The sequence below is a fragment of the Zea mays genome, chromosome 5 (genome assembly GCF_902167145.1).
Source record: "Zea mays cultivar B73 chromosome 5, Zm-B73-REFERENCE-NAM-5.0, whole genome shotgun sequence".
Lineage (NCBI taxonomy): Eukaryota > Viridiplantae > Streptophyta > Magnoliopsida > Poales > Poaceae > Zea > Zea mays.
The window spans coordinates 76,710,920-76,728,349 of NC_050100.1; the positions used below are offsets into that span (position 1 = coordinate 76,710,920).

A 17,430-nucleotide genomic window follows, 5' to 3' on the forward strand; every position below is an offset into this window, starting at 1 on the left:
ATCTAACCACCAAGATTTGAACCCTCACTCGCACATAATTTTGCATAAAACAGGAATCAAGGTGACCGTGGAACCATGTAAACTGATGCTTATTTATATAGTAGAGTTCTTTTAACAATAATAATGTATGTATATCTGTCTGGGAACCACGTAGTCATATATATGTAGTTCATATAATATAGGTTCATTGTCGTCATGTGGCAACCTCTCTCTCCCGCCAAATTTCGAAATGCTAACAGGGAAATCTGATTTAAATCCCCAGAAACATGCGAATCGCTTTGGGAGCTTGATATAATCATGAAATCGGCAGTTGCTCGCCTAAAGCTGCTTGCTTTCTCGAGCTTCGAGCTAGATGAGAAAAAAGGACTGTTTAAGTTAGGATCCCAACCTAAAGTACTCGATACTCTAAACAAGAAACTTGGCTGCTTGTCACTCTTTTTATGCTGCATTCCACTGCACAGGGTTATCCACTCATACGTGTACTAAATACTTATTTAACAACAACTAAAGGAGCATATATCATGCTATATATCTCTTAATTTGTGATTTCCTTTTCCTACACCCTGAATAGAGAACTGAAGGAGCATAAACTTAGATAGTTTTTACTTACATAGTTTCGGTACAAACCAAACCACTGGTATACAAACCATACAAGCAATCATGTATTTTTTTTATAAAAAACTCTCACACCGTGCATCAACGACCCTTCCACGTACCTCTCTTTATACCCTTTCACCTCCACCAATGTGCTAGTGATTGGTTTGCATGCACCTGATATGTTTCGTTTTTTACTTACATAGTTTTTTTATGCATTTGTGAGACGTAATGTGTAGGTAGATATATATGTATATATAGGAAAAATATGTACTTAGAAAAGTCAATGCGATGCAAAATGTATACAATTTAAAATGGAGGGAGTAGTTCTCTCGCGGTGAACATGCTTCCTTTTGTCACCATGCATGCATCTTGAAGACCAACACACTAACCTAGCTAGTTTTTTTTTTTTTTTTGCAGTAGGCCGGCCGGTATATAATCGAATGTTCTAGCCCTTTAAATATTCAGGTTCAGAACTTCGGATACTGCTGGCTGAGTGCATGCAGCCATGCACCACAGTTTGGTCTGACGAACTAGGCATATTTTAATATTCGGATACTAGTACAACGGCTCCACTACTAGGGCTGAGTGGTCTCCTTTTCTCCCCTTGGATCCCTCCATGCCTGGGCCCCCACATTGTTCAGCAAAGCCACCGGCCTTGTAGTTGTAAAGAAGGTCTCACCATACATCTGATTTGACCTGCACAGTCAAGTTTTTTTTAACTTCCCCAGTGGAAAAGGCACTGCCAACTTTACTACATACACTATACGCTTCATTGGTTGCCGGCCTCCCCTCCGCCTACTCGCCTGCGTCTCTAGAAACCCGTCCGACTCACGTCTCCGTCGATGCAGGCATTCCACTGAAAAAACACTTAAAATACGCCCACACGTGCAGGCTGAGCTTATGTCATACAAGTAACCAATCACAGGCTCAAGTTTGATCAACGCATGCGCTAAGCTTGGACATGGCTGACCGGGGTATATATCTTTACTAGACAGTAGAAAGGCACTGAGCGAGTGCAAGTGTAAGAACCAGCAATTGCTAACTGTATATGTCTTTTTCTGCATGCATAATTAGCCAAAGGCAAGCTACCATACATGTTTAGTTTCTGCCAAGCCAAAAAAACATCTTTCTGAAAAACAAATTCACACTAATAATATCTTATCTGACAGTGAATTGGCCGCTTCCTGCTGGACCTACTACCTAATAAACTAAGAAGTGTTATTGCAAGCCAAATAAATGTATATATATAGAACAAAGAAGGGAAATGATGACCCGAGGAAAGTGGTACTCAGAATACCTTTTTGGGAGAATGCCACACTAAAACAACAGGCTGATCCCTTAACCATCATGAGATAAGGCTAGGGCTATACTTGATATCCATATACGTTATTATTATGCATGGCATTGGGTTGGACAGCATGTCTCCAAATGATGAAGGCTCCAGCTAATGGTACGTGGTGGGAGTAATAAAACATTGTTAGAGGGACTACTAGTTCCACTGAACCATGTCTGCCACTATATAGGGGCGCACCTGCATGCAAATAATCAATTGACTCATAGTGTTTAATTTTTTAAAAAACATATATATAAAAACTAGACACAGAAATAAAGAGAAGTGCAATTATTCAGAGCAGCGCGCGTGTACCTTCATGCAGTTAATTAGACTCCAAACTTAGTCATGATCCATCTAATTAATACGATAATATTAGATATATGGTGGCCCAATTATTGGAATGGGTTGTGGCAAATGAAAGAAACAAGGAGAGATAGGAAAAGTTTTATTTACGGGTGTGGTTTCCTAGATGTTTATCGTGCCTCGGCAGCCGTGTTAATGTTCGGTTAGTGTTGAGTTGAGTTGAGTGAGAACGACAAGAGCCAAAGCCAAGCTCTTGTTGAAATACATGCAGGAGATTGGCGGCCAACTGCGGCGTGAATTAGAAAATTCAAGCTCAATCCATTATATATATATGATCCTAATCAATGGTACTCAATTAAGTCTTTTGTCTGTTTCTTTCTTCCGTTTAATTTATCTGCAAAATCACATTGATCATAAGACTTTTTAGCTTTATAATGATTGAGCACAAAAGGAAATTATAATACCTGGGGGAGAGATGCGGAGAAAGAGAGAGAGAGAGCAGCAACAGTAGTCATCTACCAGTTCAAAGCCTACATTCATCCTCTCGTCGACCTATTCTTACCTCCGCTCCAACAAAAAAAACTTGACGCAATTCTAGATCTGGATGGAGTCAAATATCCTTAGTTTCGAGTACTCAAAAAAAATGTACCACGAAAACATACGACCTCGGTTGTCGAATATTTGTCGCCCACTAATTTATTTTTAGACTAAAACGTGACAAATAAAAAGGAACGAATGGAGTACTTGGTTAATCTAATGTGCTGTCATAAATAGCTTTTCATAGATTTGATACACCTGAAAAGGATTTCGGCTTCTCGAAAGCGAGAATTGCATCTTTTTTCTTCTTTTTGACGGACAAGAGTAATACAAGAGAGCGTGACTGACATGTCTTTGGATCTATCAGTGTGTATATCAATGTGTAGGCTGGTGTTGGCTCACCGAGGCATGGTACCTAGTGTGCTTCACCATTTGTGAAACAGCACCTGATACATCACGCAGGGGCCCTCCTCTCTACAAGGCACTTTTCACGGTTTTGGCAAGGGTCTACGGCAATAATGCGGCTCATGGGCATGTGCCACCCGAAACACCGCACAGCACAGCACAGCACGGTGGACGTAAGAACAGGACAGAGTCCTGAACACCGGATAGACATAGACCCATGACAAGTCGGTGGCCGGGGGCGGGCACATGTGTTTTACACATGCATGCAGCTCATTAGTTTGTTACTAGGTGGATACCTTTCATCTATGCACATGTTCACCGTATGCAATGCAAGTGCAACGATGATAGATTCAGATTAGATAGATAGAGCACGCCGAAAGGAATCCTAAAACTTCCAAGAGCAAGTCACTCCACAAATTTGTCACCAATAGCTGGAGTTAGCTCCATATAAAAAAAATCGAGACATACCGGATTTTATACGCCGGATTGAAAGAAAAGGTTGGTTAGTATGTTGTACCATTTTAAACCTTCAGGGCCAGTAACAGCGTGCCAAATGCTATGCAATTAGACTACCAGAGAAGCTGAAAGTTTTGGATAAGCCATTGCTCCATTTCGGATGCCACCAAGTCTTTTCAGAGCAGAGGACAAGGCATGCCATCTTAAATTTTAAAGAAGAAATTATTAGGTAGCTTGCTGAAAGCTCAAAAGACACCGAGGATGATCAGGTATGCCATCAGGATTCTATGCTGTAGACTCCTTTGATCAGTACAAAAATATGATCAGTCCAGGCACAATTTCCATGTCATATTCTGAAGTCAGCGCCTAAGCGATGAGAGCCGCATCCCTTCAAGGGAAGAACAAGAAACTGGAAAGTTGTTCCTTCCTGAGCTTAGGCATTCAGTAAGTTCGTCTATCTGACGCTTCATCATGTACAGCTCTTCAGCCCGATATTTGGATGCCCACGCTTCTACTATCCTAGGAGTTGAAAACAGCAGAAGATAAGTAACAGTGACATCAAAGGAAAAGTATATAGACATGGGCACATGGCAACTTTGGCCTTATGGGCTATGGCTTTGCACGACAGACAGCCTTGAAGATGATATAACACACATTGTTGTCAATACAGTCGAAGAAAACAATGCTGAGGTATATACAAGTAATAAGATGGAAGAACTGAAATTTACATGAAACAAATGTCGCAGATACATGAACCATTTGTTGAGATCCTAAAACTTGCCTGTCATCAACAAAAATGTTGCCCCAACCGCTTGGCCAGGGTGGGGCTGGAAGCCATAGCCAAGTAATAATTATGATGCTCAAACAAGAATACAGTCTTTTCACATCTTATTTCAGCATTATGAACATTAACAATAACAAGTAAATTTTACAAAAGAAAGGGACAGCTCAGACATCAGATTGAAACTCGAATGACTAGATATTGCCTTCAATCATTAGACACAGGTGAAGCAAACATAAGCATCAGAAAAAAATGCTATGAGTTATGAATGAAAATTAAAAGCCCGGTGCCCTCACAAAACACAGTATTAATGACTAAAGCGCAGTTCAAACAGAGCAAATGCACACAACAAACCCTGGCATAGGTTTAAGCTAAAGTGCGCACATAACTCTGTAAATTTATCTTTAACTACGAGAACTAGACATGTATAACTAAAAACCAGTGTGGACTTCAAGAGGGTTTCTATTGCAACACTAGATTAAGATTACATCCTCCAGTAACCCATGTCACACTAATATACTATGTGCAGTGCCTCTTCTATAAACGGAGAAGTTTTTTTTTAAAAAAAGTTTTGTGCTCCATCTGATCTTTTATGTAAGATATGAATTAGTTCAGTTTTGAATGGAAGGTGTAGCAAACATCATAAAAAGTGTGTGGTGTGCATAAACCATACCTTAAATCTGCTTCTGAAGCATTGCTATAATCAGAATACAAGAGTTTAACACTTGGCTGCAGATCTGTTGTTCCATGTGAACCATCGATATCATTTTCATAACAGCAACCAGAAGATAACCATGCTTTTGAACTAAGAAGAACTAATTGCAGCATGGGCCTTTTGGTTTTCAAATCTCTGACTAATGTGCGAAAAGATATTTCGTCTTCTGCAACTTCAAGCAACAGATTCACAAAAACTCTTTCCAATGTATGCCCCCTGCACATAAATAATGTATGTCCATGTATCAGTGATGGAATCGATTTCTTGGCAATAGGTGTAGAATATCTGTAGTGAGCAAGAAAGATCTTAATTAATAGTTTTTTCCTTTTACAATATAACAAGAACACTGATTGAAGCTTTAACATCTATCTCAAGATTAAGAAGCAGTGCAGGAAGTTACCTAAACACATCATGAGGCCCTGTTACAGGAATTTCTGTAGATGTGTAGCACTTGAAGAGTCGTAGGCGGCCATCAGCTGGACCAAGCGAACACTGAGAAGGGTATGAGCCAAGAGGTGATGAACATTGACCACAGAGAAGTTCAACCCACTCAAAATCATTCAAAAGGTTAGATGCTTTAACAATGAAGCTACTACCAAGAGAAATAGTTTTTGTTAATTTGTAATCTCTTTTAATCTCCAACATATTCTGCTTTTTCTCATTGACCAAGGACAACTGTGAAGGGTTATCTTCAGCTTTCTCACTGTATCCATTGACACAACAGCAACGGCATGGATCTACCAGCAACAAATCAACCTCTTTCTTAGATTTCCCCACTTTCTCAACACAACAGTCATTTTCAGACTTCTCAAAGTATGCATCAGTATCAGCTTCTGTCTGAGAAATGCCAGGCTGATTAGTCTGAGTGACTCCGTTTGTTTCACTACAACTAACACTAGGCCCCTCTTCCAAAATAATAGGTGGTTGTGCATGAGTAGCTGTGATATTTGCTTGCTCTTCTGAATTCTTCAACTTTATCTTCCCAGTGGTATGATCTTTTTCTACACTAACATTAAATATATCTTCTTTTATAGCAACAAAATGTCTACTAAGTGCTGAACAAGCTACCTGAGACACTAAATCTGTTTCAAGATTGTCTGTTTCTACAGTAATGGAAGTTGCATCCAGTAGACTTGTTCCTTCTAAACGACCATATGCCCTAATAAACTGAGATACAAGTTTCTCGCCTGCACCACCAAATGAGGTGCAACATCCACCAACCCAATTGTCAGCCACATCTACCCAATCTACAGATGGCATTTCCATGATTTTCCTGGAAAAAAGGGAATCAAGATTGTTATGCTCAGCACCAATATAATGCCGAAATCAAATTTGTACATAGTGAGAAGTTTTCACCCAGGTTCTCGTCTAGTGTTAAAATATATTGACAGAAAATCATGAGAAAAAGCCAACCAATATACACCAGCCCACAAGTAGCCAAAATTTGTAATAACCTCGCATTACTATTCGCAATAAGATTTCTAGGATTATCAACATCCATTTTTGGTGGAAGATACAAGCAATCTGACTCTAGTCTGCAGATTGCAGGTGATTCTACAAATTAGAATTCTGGGAGTAAACTTCAGATGCTTCTGGAATAATAAACAACAGAGCCAGAACAATCGAAGGCTAACATACAAAAGTGCAGGGAATCTTTAAGGCACATGTAAATAAGAACAGCATTGGTTGTGCAGAAGGGGGGGCAGCTAATCCACTTTAAGTTAGAATCACACTGATGTGCAGATTAGCTCGAATGCCATTGTCTAATGGTGCCAGGTGTGAACCAGTAGTAATCAGTCCAGACATATGATTTAAGCAGGATAGGTTTCTACAAATCTCCGCTGGATACACATGCTAAGCATAAACTGACTACTGAAGATTACAACAAAGTGTGATCCAACTAGGGCCTTGTTTGGATACTCTTGTATTCACCTCAATTCACATGAGGCGGGTTGAGATGTAAATTAGTTTAAGTTCCGCCCCCAACACATTTGGATTGAGGTAGGTACAGCCAAACAAGGCCTAGAGGTGACAAGGCGTGAATGCTCTATACCTTAGTGGCTGTTTTGTCAACCTTGACGAACAATTTTTGCAATACAAGTGAACGTCTCCAGTAGATAAACTCTTCAAATCTGTTTATCGATGACAACGAATAATAAAAATGCATATTCAATTTCATCTGGAAAAAAACAGATAGAGAACGAACACTTTGCCAAGCCTATGTTCAAACGCAGAGACAGGACAGGAATGACTGACCATCGCGCAGCGCTAGAGAAGCCGGAGGCTCCGCGCCGGGGGGTGGAGGGAACGCGGCGGCGACGACAGGGTGGTCGACGGGCAGGACGAGCGCGAGGCGGAGCTCGAGGTGGTCCCCCGCGGCGGCGGCGCGGCACTCTACGGGGGCGGAAGGGTCTACGAGCACCCTCGGGACGGGGACCCTGAGCGCGACGGCAGCCCCGTCCCCGGGGAGCGAGAAGGACAGGTGGAGGAGAGAGCCCTGGAGTCGGAGGTCGGCGCGGAGGTCCGAGGGGATGCGGAAGGGCAGCGCGGCGCGGGGTAGGAGGTAGAGGCGGAGGAGGGGAAGATGGTTTAGGGCTTCCCACGTGTACCGCCATTGCCGCCGGTGAGCGGAGACGGAGACGGCGCCGGCCATTCCTTGCGTATGGGCGGGAAAAGTGCGTTTAACCCCCTCATTATAATCAATTAATCATTACAAGCCCCCTCCCATTAAAACTACCTAACGTACACATCTGTTAAGAGCAACTAGAAGAGTATATTTTTCCTAATTAACGTGAGTGTAGATTTTTATAAAAAATACCTTCCAACAAATTATTTAAATAATTATCTAAATATAATTATCTTCTATTTTAAATTTCTACTAGTCAAAGATAAAAAAACGTGAATGTCTCTCTAGCAGCTAGAAGTGCAACAAATAATACATAGAAAAGTTGTTAGAGATTAAAAGGATACAGAAGATGGTTTTTATATAAATGATTCTACAAATGGTAATTTTGGGAGTGAAATTTAGAACGACTCTTGGAGATACTCTAAATAAACTTTTGAAAATAAGGCAAAAAAAATAAGGGCTCCTCTCAAACTAATTTTTCATGAACTAATTCATTTTTTAGAAAAACAATTTATAGATATGTCTTATATTTTCAGCCCTCTAAAAAAACTATGTGCAGCCGTCCTTAAAAAGCCTTCCCATAGATCGTACTAGTGACATGGCGGACAAAGATATATACATACTAATTGTAGGTTATTAAAATAGCTAATACCGATACAGTAATAGTAGCTATACATACATTATAATATTAGTGTACTGTTGGCGCCGATCTAGGCAGCGTCAATCACTAGGTGGTGTACCGCCTGGCGGTGCCCTCTGCGGCGGCGCAGACGGTCCGCGGCCCTGGGCCGGACGGTCCGCGACCTGAGCGCAGGAGCGGTGTCTTCCTTGCGTCACACCGGACGGTCCGCAGCTCTAGGTCGGACGGTTCGCGACCTGGCGACAGGGACGTCTTCCTTGCTGGAATCTAGATCTCGTTCCCTGTGGGAAGAGATCTTAGGGTGCTCCGGGTCGACAGGTCACCCGGGGCGTTCCCAGACAACGCGGAGTCACCTAGGAATTAAGAGATCAATTCGAGGAAGAGGTCTTGAGTGTACAACTAGATCTTGCCCCCCGAGAGGGGTGAGATCCTAGGGTGGTCTTGGGATCGGCATGCCACCCAAGACAGATCTAGACGACGTAGAGTCGAATAGGGGGAGGTGGATATACGGAAGGTTACAACTAGGACTACGCTACATCTACTCCTAGGGCAGGAAAAGTAAATAAAGTAATTGGTTCGATTGGAATGTGTTCGGAGGTTCTCAATCGGTCGTACCCCTTTATATTTATAGGGGAGGAGGTCTGGACCTGTCCCTAAGAGATAGCCAACAACTCCCACGTGATTAGATAGATAACCACGCACAAGATAAAGATAAACACCTGAGTTAATCTAATCCCGAGGCACGCGGACTGTCCAGGCCCAAGGGTCGAACCGTCCGCTCATTTTGGTGTTCAACATATGCTCACTGCCTTTTGGTGGAGCTTGGCGAACCAAAAGCACCAGCGAAGACTTTGGAAACAATTGACCTCATGAGCTACTTTGTTCCCGAAGTAAGGACTCAGCTCGATGCAAGTCATCGGCTCTTGCGATCAGATAATATAAATACTTGATGGAACTTTAATGCACAGAGGCCGTTCCGGATTGCATCCTCTTCGGCCATGTCTACCTGATCATTCTTTCAATAGGCAAAAACTTGTGGTGCCCCCAGCCCAAATAAGCAAATGAATTGGGCCAGTAATATGGATTCATCGTCGTACCACCCCACGCATGAGTAGGACAACACATCGACGATGGATAGATCGGGAAGCACCACGCTATCCTGGAGGAGTATGACAAGGCGATCTTGGTTGTGCTACCTTTTGGGTCGGTTTAGTCGGCTTTTGCTTTCGCGCAGATCGCTCTTTTGACTTTGTTTGTTTTATTGGCCGGTTGTGTGGAACGGCCTTCTTCATATATTTGGCAAGCAACTGATTAAAAGTAGGGCCGACTCTACTGAGTCGTCCAGACGTCTTAGTAGTGTTTTGTTTCCTAACACTTGTTTTGGAACGTTGTGGTCCGATGGTCTGAGGTTGCTGCTTCTGACCGTTTGCGGACCGTTTGACCATTATAGCTGGACCGTTCGCTCCTGTCTCGGACTGTTCGGCCTTAGTACCCGGACCGTCCGGCGTACGCAGGACAGGTGACCATGATCGAGTGTCTGATCGTGCTTGCCCCCCCGGTGCCTCCGGTCTTTCTTTTATCCGGAGCCTTCCGAGTAACCATTCTGCGTGACATATTTGGTGTGAGGGGATCACCAATGACGATATTTTTATCTTTACTTTTATCGGTCGCACAAGGCCGAATTATGGCCTTTTTGCTCGTCGGCTCTAATGTGGTGACAGGGACAGGTGGCCTTTCAATTTTCACCTCTTTTTGAAACCTCAACCGGCCTTCGTTTATAGCCGATTGTATTTGCCGACGGAAGACGACACAATCATTGGTGTTATGGAGAAAGGAGTCATGTCATTTGCAATACACGCGCCCTTTTAATTATTCAACCGGAGGAATCACATGTGACAATTTAATATTACCATGTTTAAGCAACTCATCAAATATTTTATCACACTTAGTAATATTAAATGTGAACTTAACTTTTTTCTTTTGTGTCGAGTGCGGGTGAGAGCGAACAGAAGGCTTGGCCTTAGTGGGCCAAACAAGCTCACGGACATGTGACTTTTTTGGTTCTTGGGGCTTGGGTGGACGGTTATATTTATGCTGGCCTTTCGCACTAGGCGGATCACAGGTGACCTCTGGTGCTCCAGACGGTCCGACCTGCGCAGTCGGATGGTCTGCGAGTGGATCGGACGGTCTGGTACTATCCTCGGACTGTCCGGTCACGTCAGGCAACACCTGTGACCCTTGTGGTAGGCTCTGTGTAACTTTGGACTGTCCAGCGTAGGGTGCTGGGCGGTCTGACAGAGGGCCGGACATGCCGCGGTTGTGTGCGAACGGTTCGGCCATGCTCAGAGTTGACTCGCCATTTATCGAAGATGGTGGTGACGGTCGTCCTAGATATGAGTCCATCAACATACCAGAATATGGCTGGGGAAACCCATTTGTTGCTGATGTGTTTGACACAATTGTTTTGGTGCCTAATTTATGTGATAAAATATTAGGCATGTGAGTTTTTCCTAATGCATGCACCATCCTCTCTATATCCTCTGTGATACTTTTAATCCGATTATCAAAAGAAATTTTAATAGATGGAATATCATCGGCTGACATGGCATCACCTATCGTGGGGAGCTATTGCAGCATGGCTGACATGTACTCGGCGTTTATCTCCCTCTCTTGGACGGCCTTCTGGTGGCAATCTACCCTGAAGTGCGAGAGGAACCACTTATCCGCCACCTTGAACACCTGATCTATTTGTTGCTGGACCTCCTCGTCTATTTTCTTCATGTCATCTTTTAATCTTTCATGCTCAGCGGCCGATAAATTAGTTAGCCTTGTGTTGCTGTTTGGAGAAGCACCGTTGAGATATTTAGAATCATCCATGTAAGCCTGATTTTGTAGATCTGCAACCTCGTCCCCAGCGGAGTCGCCAAAAGTATGTTGGCGCCGATTTAGGCAGCGCTAATCACTAGGTGGTGTACCGCCTGGCGGTGCCCTCTGCGGCGGCGCGGACGGTCCGCGGCCCTGGGCCGGATGGTCCGCGACCTAGGCGCAGGAGCGGTGTCTTCCCTGCTCACACCGGACGGTCCGTAGCTCTGGGTCGGACGGTCCGCGACCTGGCGACAGGGTCGTCTTCCTCTTCCTTGCTGGAATCTAGATCTCGTTCCCTGGGGGAAGAGATCTTAGGGTGCTCCGGGTCGACAGGTCACCCGGAGCGTCCCCAGACGACGTGGAGTCGCCTAGGAATTAAGAGATCAATTCGAGGAAGAGGTCTTGAGTGGACAACTAGATCTTGCCCCCCGGGAGGGGTGAGATCCTAGGGTCGTCTTGGGATCGGCAGGCCACCCAAGACAGATCTAGACGACGTAGAGTCGAATAGGGGGAGGTGGATATGCGGAAGGCTACAACTAGAACTACGCTACATCTACTCCTAGGGCAAGAAAAGTAAATAAAGTAATTGGTTCGATTGGAATGTGTTCGGAGGTTCTCAATCGGACGTACCGCTTTATATTTATAGGGGAGGAGGTCTGAACCTGTCCCTAAGAGATAGCTAACAACTCCCACGTGATTAGATGGATAACCACGCACAAGATAAAGATAAACACCTGAGTTAATCTAATCCCGGGGCACGCGGACTGTCCGGGCCCAAGGGCCGGACCGTCCTCTCATTTTGGTGTTCAACATGTACTAAATGTTGTTCGCTTCTTCTCAACTATTGTGAATCGAGAACAAGATAACACCGTTGTTAAACATTAAGGACATTGTCCTTCGAAGCATTATTTTCTTTCGGATATAATGATCTTCAAACGAAGGTCATGAAGAAAATGCCTTCATCATTCATAAAAATAAGAATTTATATACACGAAATATAATATCCATTCACATATTTATTACATAATAAATGTATAAACATTATCAAAAATGCATATTACATTGATACCTTCGGCTTGTTTGAAGGTGATGACGTGAGAGTAATTACAATCCAGCGTGAACAGTACGTGATACTGTTCATCTATTTATAGGCAACCGTAAGGGTTTGTGCGCTATTACATCATGCTCTCAACAATTACATACATAGTTTATAAAATGTCACAAGGACAATATTGCCATTGTACTTATTAACTTGAACATCTCCTTTCATCGACTTCCCGTTTCACCATGACGAACCCTGTTGGATGAAGCTTGCTTCGTCATGCTCCTCTTGTGTTTTGTCGAAGCTTTTCTAGTGACGAAGCTTCTATAATATTCAGTAGTATATTGAAAGCAAATGGTTAACCGTGTTTTTGAAAACCTTCGGAAGAGAAAGACCCCAACACTAAGGATTCAGTAGTTATATGAATCTACAATAATTCATATAGAGATTATAGATAAAAATATTATTTTATATAAAATATTTGCTAAAATATACCCTAGAATCATAAAAACTTTGAAATCAATATGTTCTTATTGTTTATCAAACTATTTCTTCACTTATAAGAAGATTTAAATAATATCTAGGTTATCAAAAAAATATTTGGTTTCTTATTTATCTACAGTGCATTGCAGTCACTAGATAAAAAGTGCTTAAAATCTTGTTGCCACCATCTCAAAATGCAACTAAAAGAGACGAACAATAGGATTAATTCGTGGAGTTGAGTTTCCTTACAAAAAAGTTGCATTGTAGCGTTCTAAATTTTGTAAAGCGGAAGCGCAAAATGAGTAAAAATCGTGACTAAGGGTAAAAATGAGAAAAACGACAGGACCAAGGATATTATTTTAAATTCTCCTTTATATTTTTTTGCTGCCAATGCCTTGGGGATATTGCTATCATTTGGCTAACCAAGTTGTTCAACCATATTTTCGATCAAACAGGATGCCCGATGGGTGGAGGAGTACATTAGTACCAATCTTCAAGAACAAGGGAGATATTCAAAGTTGTACCAACTATCGAGGGATTAAACTCATGAGCCACACTATGAAGCTATGGGAGAGAGTTATTGAGCATCGCCTGAGAGGAATGACACATATCACCATGAACCAATTTGGATTCGTTCCTAGAAGGACAACCATGGAAGCAATTTTCTTAATAAGGCAGGTCATGGAGCGATATAAGGAGAAGAAGAAGGACTTGCACATGGTTTTTATCGACTTGGGAAAGGCCTATGATAAAATACCTAGAAATCTCATGTGGTAAGCATTGGATAAGTATAAAGTCCCAAAAAAGTATGTTACGCTCATCAAGGACATGTATGACAAGGTTGTGACTAGTGTTCGAACAACTGATGGTGATATCAAATGTTTTCCCGATTAACATATGACTACATCAAGGTTCAACTTTGAGCCCTTATCTATTTGCCTTAGTGATAGATGAGGTCACTGTGGCAGAACCGCCCAGATTATTCTAGCTTAAGTGTCCAAGTCTCGCCTTAGAGGCAACGACGCACTTAAATCGGAATAAACTGACAATTCCTCGGATCTAATCCGATAAAGCCACTTACCAAGGATCGAATACCACTAGCTCACTCGATGGTGAGTCACAAAGCAATACAATAAAGCACAATACCATAAATTAAGGAAGTATCAGTAGTGATCACATTATCGGGGTTTCAGAAACAGTAACCAAAGTTTTTAATGCGGCGGAAATAACTAACGGAGAAAACCGAGTAACATGGCGAAGCCTGGCCATGCTACTCCTCCTGGTCCTCTCCAGCGGAAGCAGTAACTCACTCGACCGTCTATCCCGGTGGCAGGGATGAAGGCCAAGTCACACCAGCAATCAATCATTCAAGAAGGTACCTGAAAATTATGCCACAAGCAAGGCTGAGTATACTACTACTCAGCTAGACTTACCCGATGTGAGGAGTATACTCCTCTACATCTAGACCATGAAGTTGTTTGGCTGAGGGGTTTGGTTTTCCAAAAGCACTAGCTGACTCTAAAACAAGTTTTAGCTTTTCATGTTCTAGAATAATCCCTTTAGACTAGATGAGCACCTAACTATCCATACATGGTATCAAACATTATGTCAATCAACATCTTTTGTCAGTATCCTCATTTCCACTTATTACTCAATGCAGTACAAGGGATCAAGCAGTCTCATTAGCTGCGAGAAGCAAATGATTCGAATCGAGTTTTAACCTTGCAAGGTAAACCTAAACACACGACATGTAGGGGCACTCCGTCCCCACACATATCAGTCGTCCTCATCGATCCCCCGTCAACATATCAGGGCTCACGGCCTTGGCGTATAATGCTCTATTGACCTCGGCCACCGCCACGCAATATCCACATTTGTACCCACCATAATCCGCCATGGGAGACTCCGTCTCAGGTCCAGTGAGGAGTATAAGTCTACGGACAGGTTCAATCAGGTACTAGGCTTATCGGTTACCATATTTCCTGACATGTGTTTAGTACGTTCAAACGCTTGACACAGGTATCCGCACGCTAATCCTTATTCCAATTTTGTCTCATAGACAATGCATCCCCATGGATCCGTGTCCACAGACCATCATCGTTCCATTATCAAAATGGATATAACCAATTCCTGACCTCGCGCGAGTGCTAAAAAAATCACTCGATTTCTACCGAAATCCCTAATTAGCAAGCAGCTACTCGACCTAGCATACTAGTATCCATCTCAAAAAGGAATCATGAGTTTATGCAACTAGGGTTTCAGGCAACTCCTACACTTAAGTGCACGGTACAAGCCTACAAACATTAAGTACGGTAAAATATCATATATAACGGTTATGCATAAAACCGGTGCTTGCCTGGAATCCAACACTAGATAGTGTTTTCTAGATGACACTCGCTTGGCGAGCATCTCCTGTCTTGGTGCTTGTCTCATCCGTCCATCTTCGTGTTATCGACCGACTTTGCCTTGTGGTCGGCTCCACTTTACGTCCTTCGTTTCGCACGATCAACATTTCGCTCGATCAACATCTCTCGGTCCTAAATGAGCGCACAACATCAACACCACTAGAAGGACGATGATTACTAGCTATAATAAACCAATGCAAGCACGACATCTGAAAGGGAAATGTGCCCTTGGGCCATTTCTATATTGTTTTGGTGATTAGATGCACAACACACTAGGTGAGAACTAACAAATGTGAAGCAAAGGTATATCTAGATGGATCAAGAATAAAGGTAAGTTCTAGACACTTAGTCAATTGTTTTTATGTGCTAAACATACTTGTCTAAGTGATAGGAACTCAGCTAAGTGAAGTCCAAAAGAATCAAAGGAAGACAAAGGAAGGAACGTAGAAGAGGTGTTGGACTGCGCAGCACCGGACGGTTCGGTGCCACCCACCGGACAGTCCGGTGCACGATCCGCCAAACTCTCTGCTCTCGGGTTTTTCTGGCTACGTCGGCTATAAATCATCGGACAGTCCGCGCGAGGCGCTGGAACAGTCTGGTGTACCAGCCGTGCAATGGCTACCTGCCACGTCGACCAAGAGCCACCGGTCATATGGCGCACCGGACCATTCGGTGCCCCCACAGAAAACGAAACCAACCAATCAGGCGATTCTCTGTCGCGTCCTGTGCTCGTACTGTTCACTGTCCGGTGTGCACCAGACAGTCCGATGCGCCCATGGTCAGAAGGCAAGAATTGCCTACCAAATGGAGCTCCAACGGCTCCTAGCTGCCTTGGGGCTATAAAAGGGTCCCCTAAGCGCATGGAGCAGCACACCAAGCCTCCATTGAACATCCTAAGACGCCTAGACTCTGCAAGCACGCATCAGGATCATTGTGTTTGAGATTTGAGCACTTGTTGAGTTGTGAACTCGTTGCGCTGTGTTTGTGTGCTTGTTTCTTGACTTGTGTGCGTGTCGTTGTTGTGACTCTAGCTCTTGCGTGTGTTTCTATTCCCTCCCTTACTCTTGTGGTTTTCATTGTGATCATTATTGTAAGGGTGAGAGGCTCCAACTTGTGGAGATTCCTCACAAAGGGAACATCTTCTATAAGGAAGAAAATCATGGTATTCAAGTGGATCATTGGATCGCTTGAAAGGGGTTGAGTGCAACCCTCGTCCATTGGGACGCCACAACGTGAAAGTAGGCAAGTGTTCTACTTGGCCGAACCATAGGATAAAATCGTTGTGTCATCTGTTGTTATTCCTGTGTGATTCTCTCTGCCTCTACTCACTTGATAATTGCTCTAAGTTTAATACTCACCTTGTGAAAAGCAATTAAGTGAAGAAGTCATCTCTTTATCTCTAGACATAACACCTTGGTATTGATTCCACTAACGTTTTGTAAACCAAGTTTGTGCCATTTAGTGTTGATTTTTACAGGATCACCTATTCACCCCCTCTAGGTGCTCTCAATTGGTATCAGAGCCGTACTCTTCATTAAGGGACTAACCGCCCGAAGAGATGGATCCTAAAGGTAAGGGGATGGTGATCAACGACAAGGAGAAGGAGACCCTCTACGTCAACGAGCCAAAATACGACAAGCCTACTGACTCTAGCTCAAGTCACAAGAAGAGGGATGGGAAGAAGAAGATGTGCATAAAGAATATCATCTACTACGACAACGACACCTCCTCTCCACCAAGGAATGACGACGACGAAGACTCTTCATCGAAAAAGAAAACGGTTAATCAAAACTATTCTTTTGATTATTCTTGCATCTCTTATAATTTGAATGCCCATTTACTATCTATTCCACTTGGAAAACCCCCACACTTTGATGGAGAGGACTATTCATTTTGGAGTCATAAAATGTGTAGTCACTTATTTTCTCTCCATCCTAGTATTTGGGAAATTGTTGAAAATGGAATGCATTTCGATAACACTAACAATCCTATATTTATTAATGAGCAAATGCATAAAAATGCCCAAGGTACTATTGTTTTGCTAGCATCTCTATGCAGGGATGAATACAACAAAGTGAGCGGCTTGGACAATGGCAAGCAAATATGTGATACCCTCAAGATCTCTCATGAGGGTAATGATGCCACCATGATTACCAATATGGAACTGGTGGAAGGTGAGCTGGGAGGTTCGCCATGATAAGGGGAGAGGAGCCAACTCAAACTTACAACAGGATCAAGACCC

General features: G+C 43.0%; 1 protein-coding gene across 2 annotated transcripts; it reads right to left on the reverse strand.

Moving 5' to 3' along the window:
- Window positions 1–1,632: 1,632 nt before the first annotated feature.
- On the reverse strand, window positions 1,633–7,820 carry LOC100381864 (uncharacterized). 2 transcript variants are annotated; one of them, XM_020553466.2, is made up of 5 exons: window positions 7,384–7,820; window positions 7,181–7,259; window positions 5,528–6,400; window positions 5,086–5,412; window positions 1,633–4,150 (listed from the first exon to the last, which is right to left on the reverse strand). In XM_020553466.2, the coding sequence occupies exons 1-5, from the start codon at window positions 7,778–7,780 to the stop codon at window positions 3,991–3,993; spliced, it is 1,836 nt and encodes a 611-aa protein (XP_020409055.1). In that variant the 5' UTR covers window positions 7,781–7,820; the 3' UTR covers window positions 1,633–3,990. The 2 variants fall into 2 exon arrangements, with proteins under 2 accessions (XP_020409055.1, NP_001348478.1); NM_001361549.1 differs by having other exon boundaries at window positions 3,809–4,150; window positions 5,086–5,343; window positions 7,384–7,807.
- Between the last annotated feature and the right edge of the window lie 9,610 nt (window positions 7,821–17,430).

Coding starts and splice junctions, on each gene's coding strand:
- LOC100381864 (XM_020553466.2), bottom strand. CDS start 7,780: ATGGCCGGCGCCGTCTCCGTCTCCGCTCACCGGCGGCAATGGCGGTAC. Junction 6,401..7,180: donor TTGACAAAACAGCCACTAAG/GTATAGAGCATT, acceptor CCTTTTTTCCAG/GAAAATCATGGAAATGCCAT. Junction 4,151..5,085: donor GCTTCAGAAGCAGATTTAAG/GTATGGTTTATG, acceptor TTCAACTCCTAG/GATAGTAGAAGCGTGGGCAT.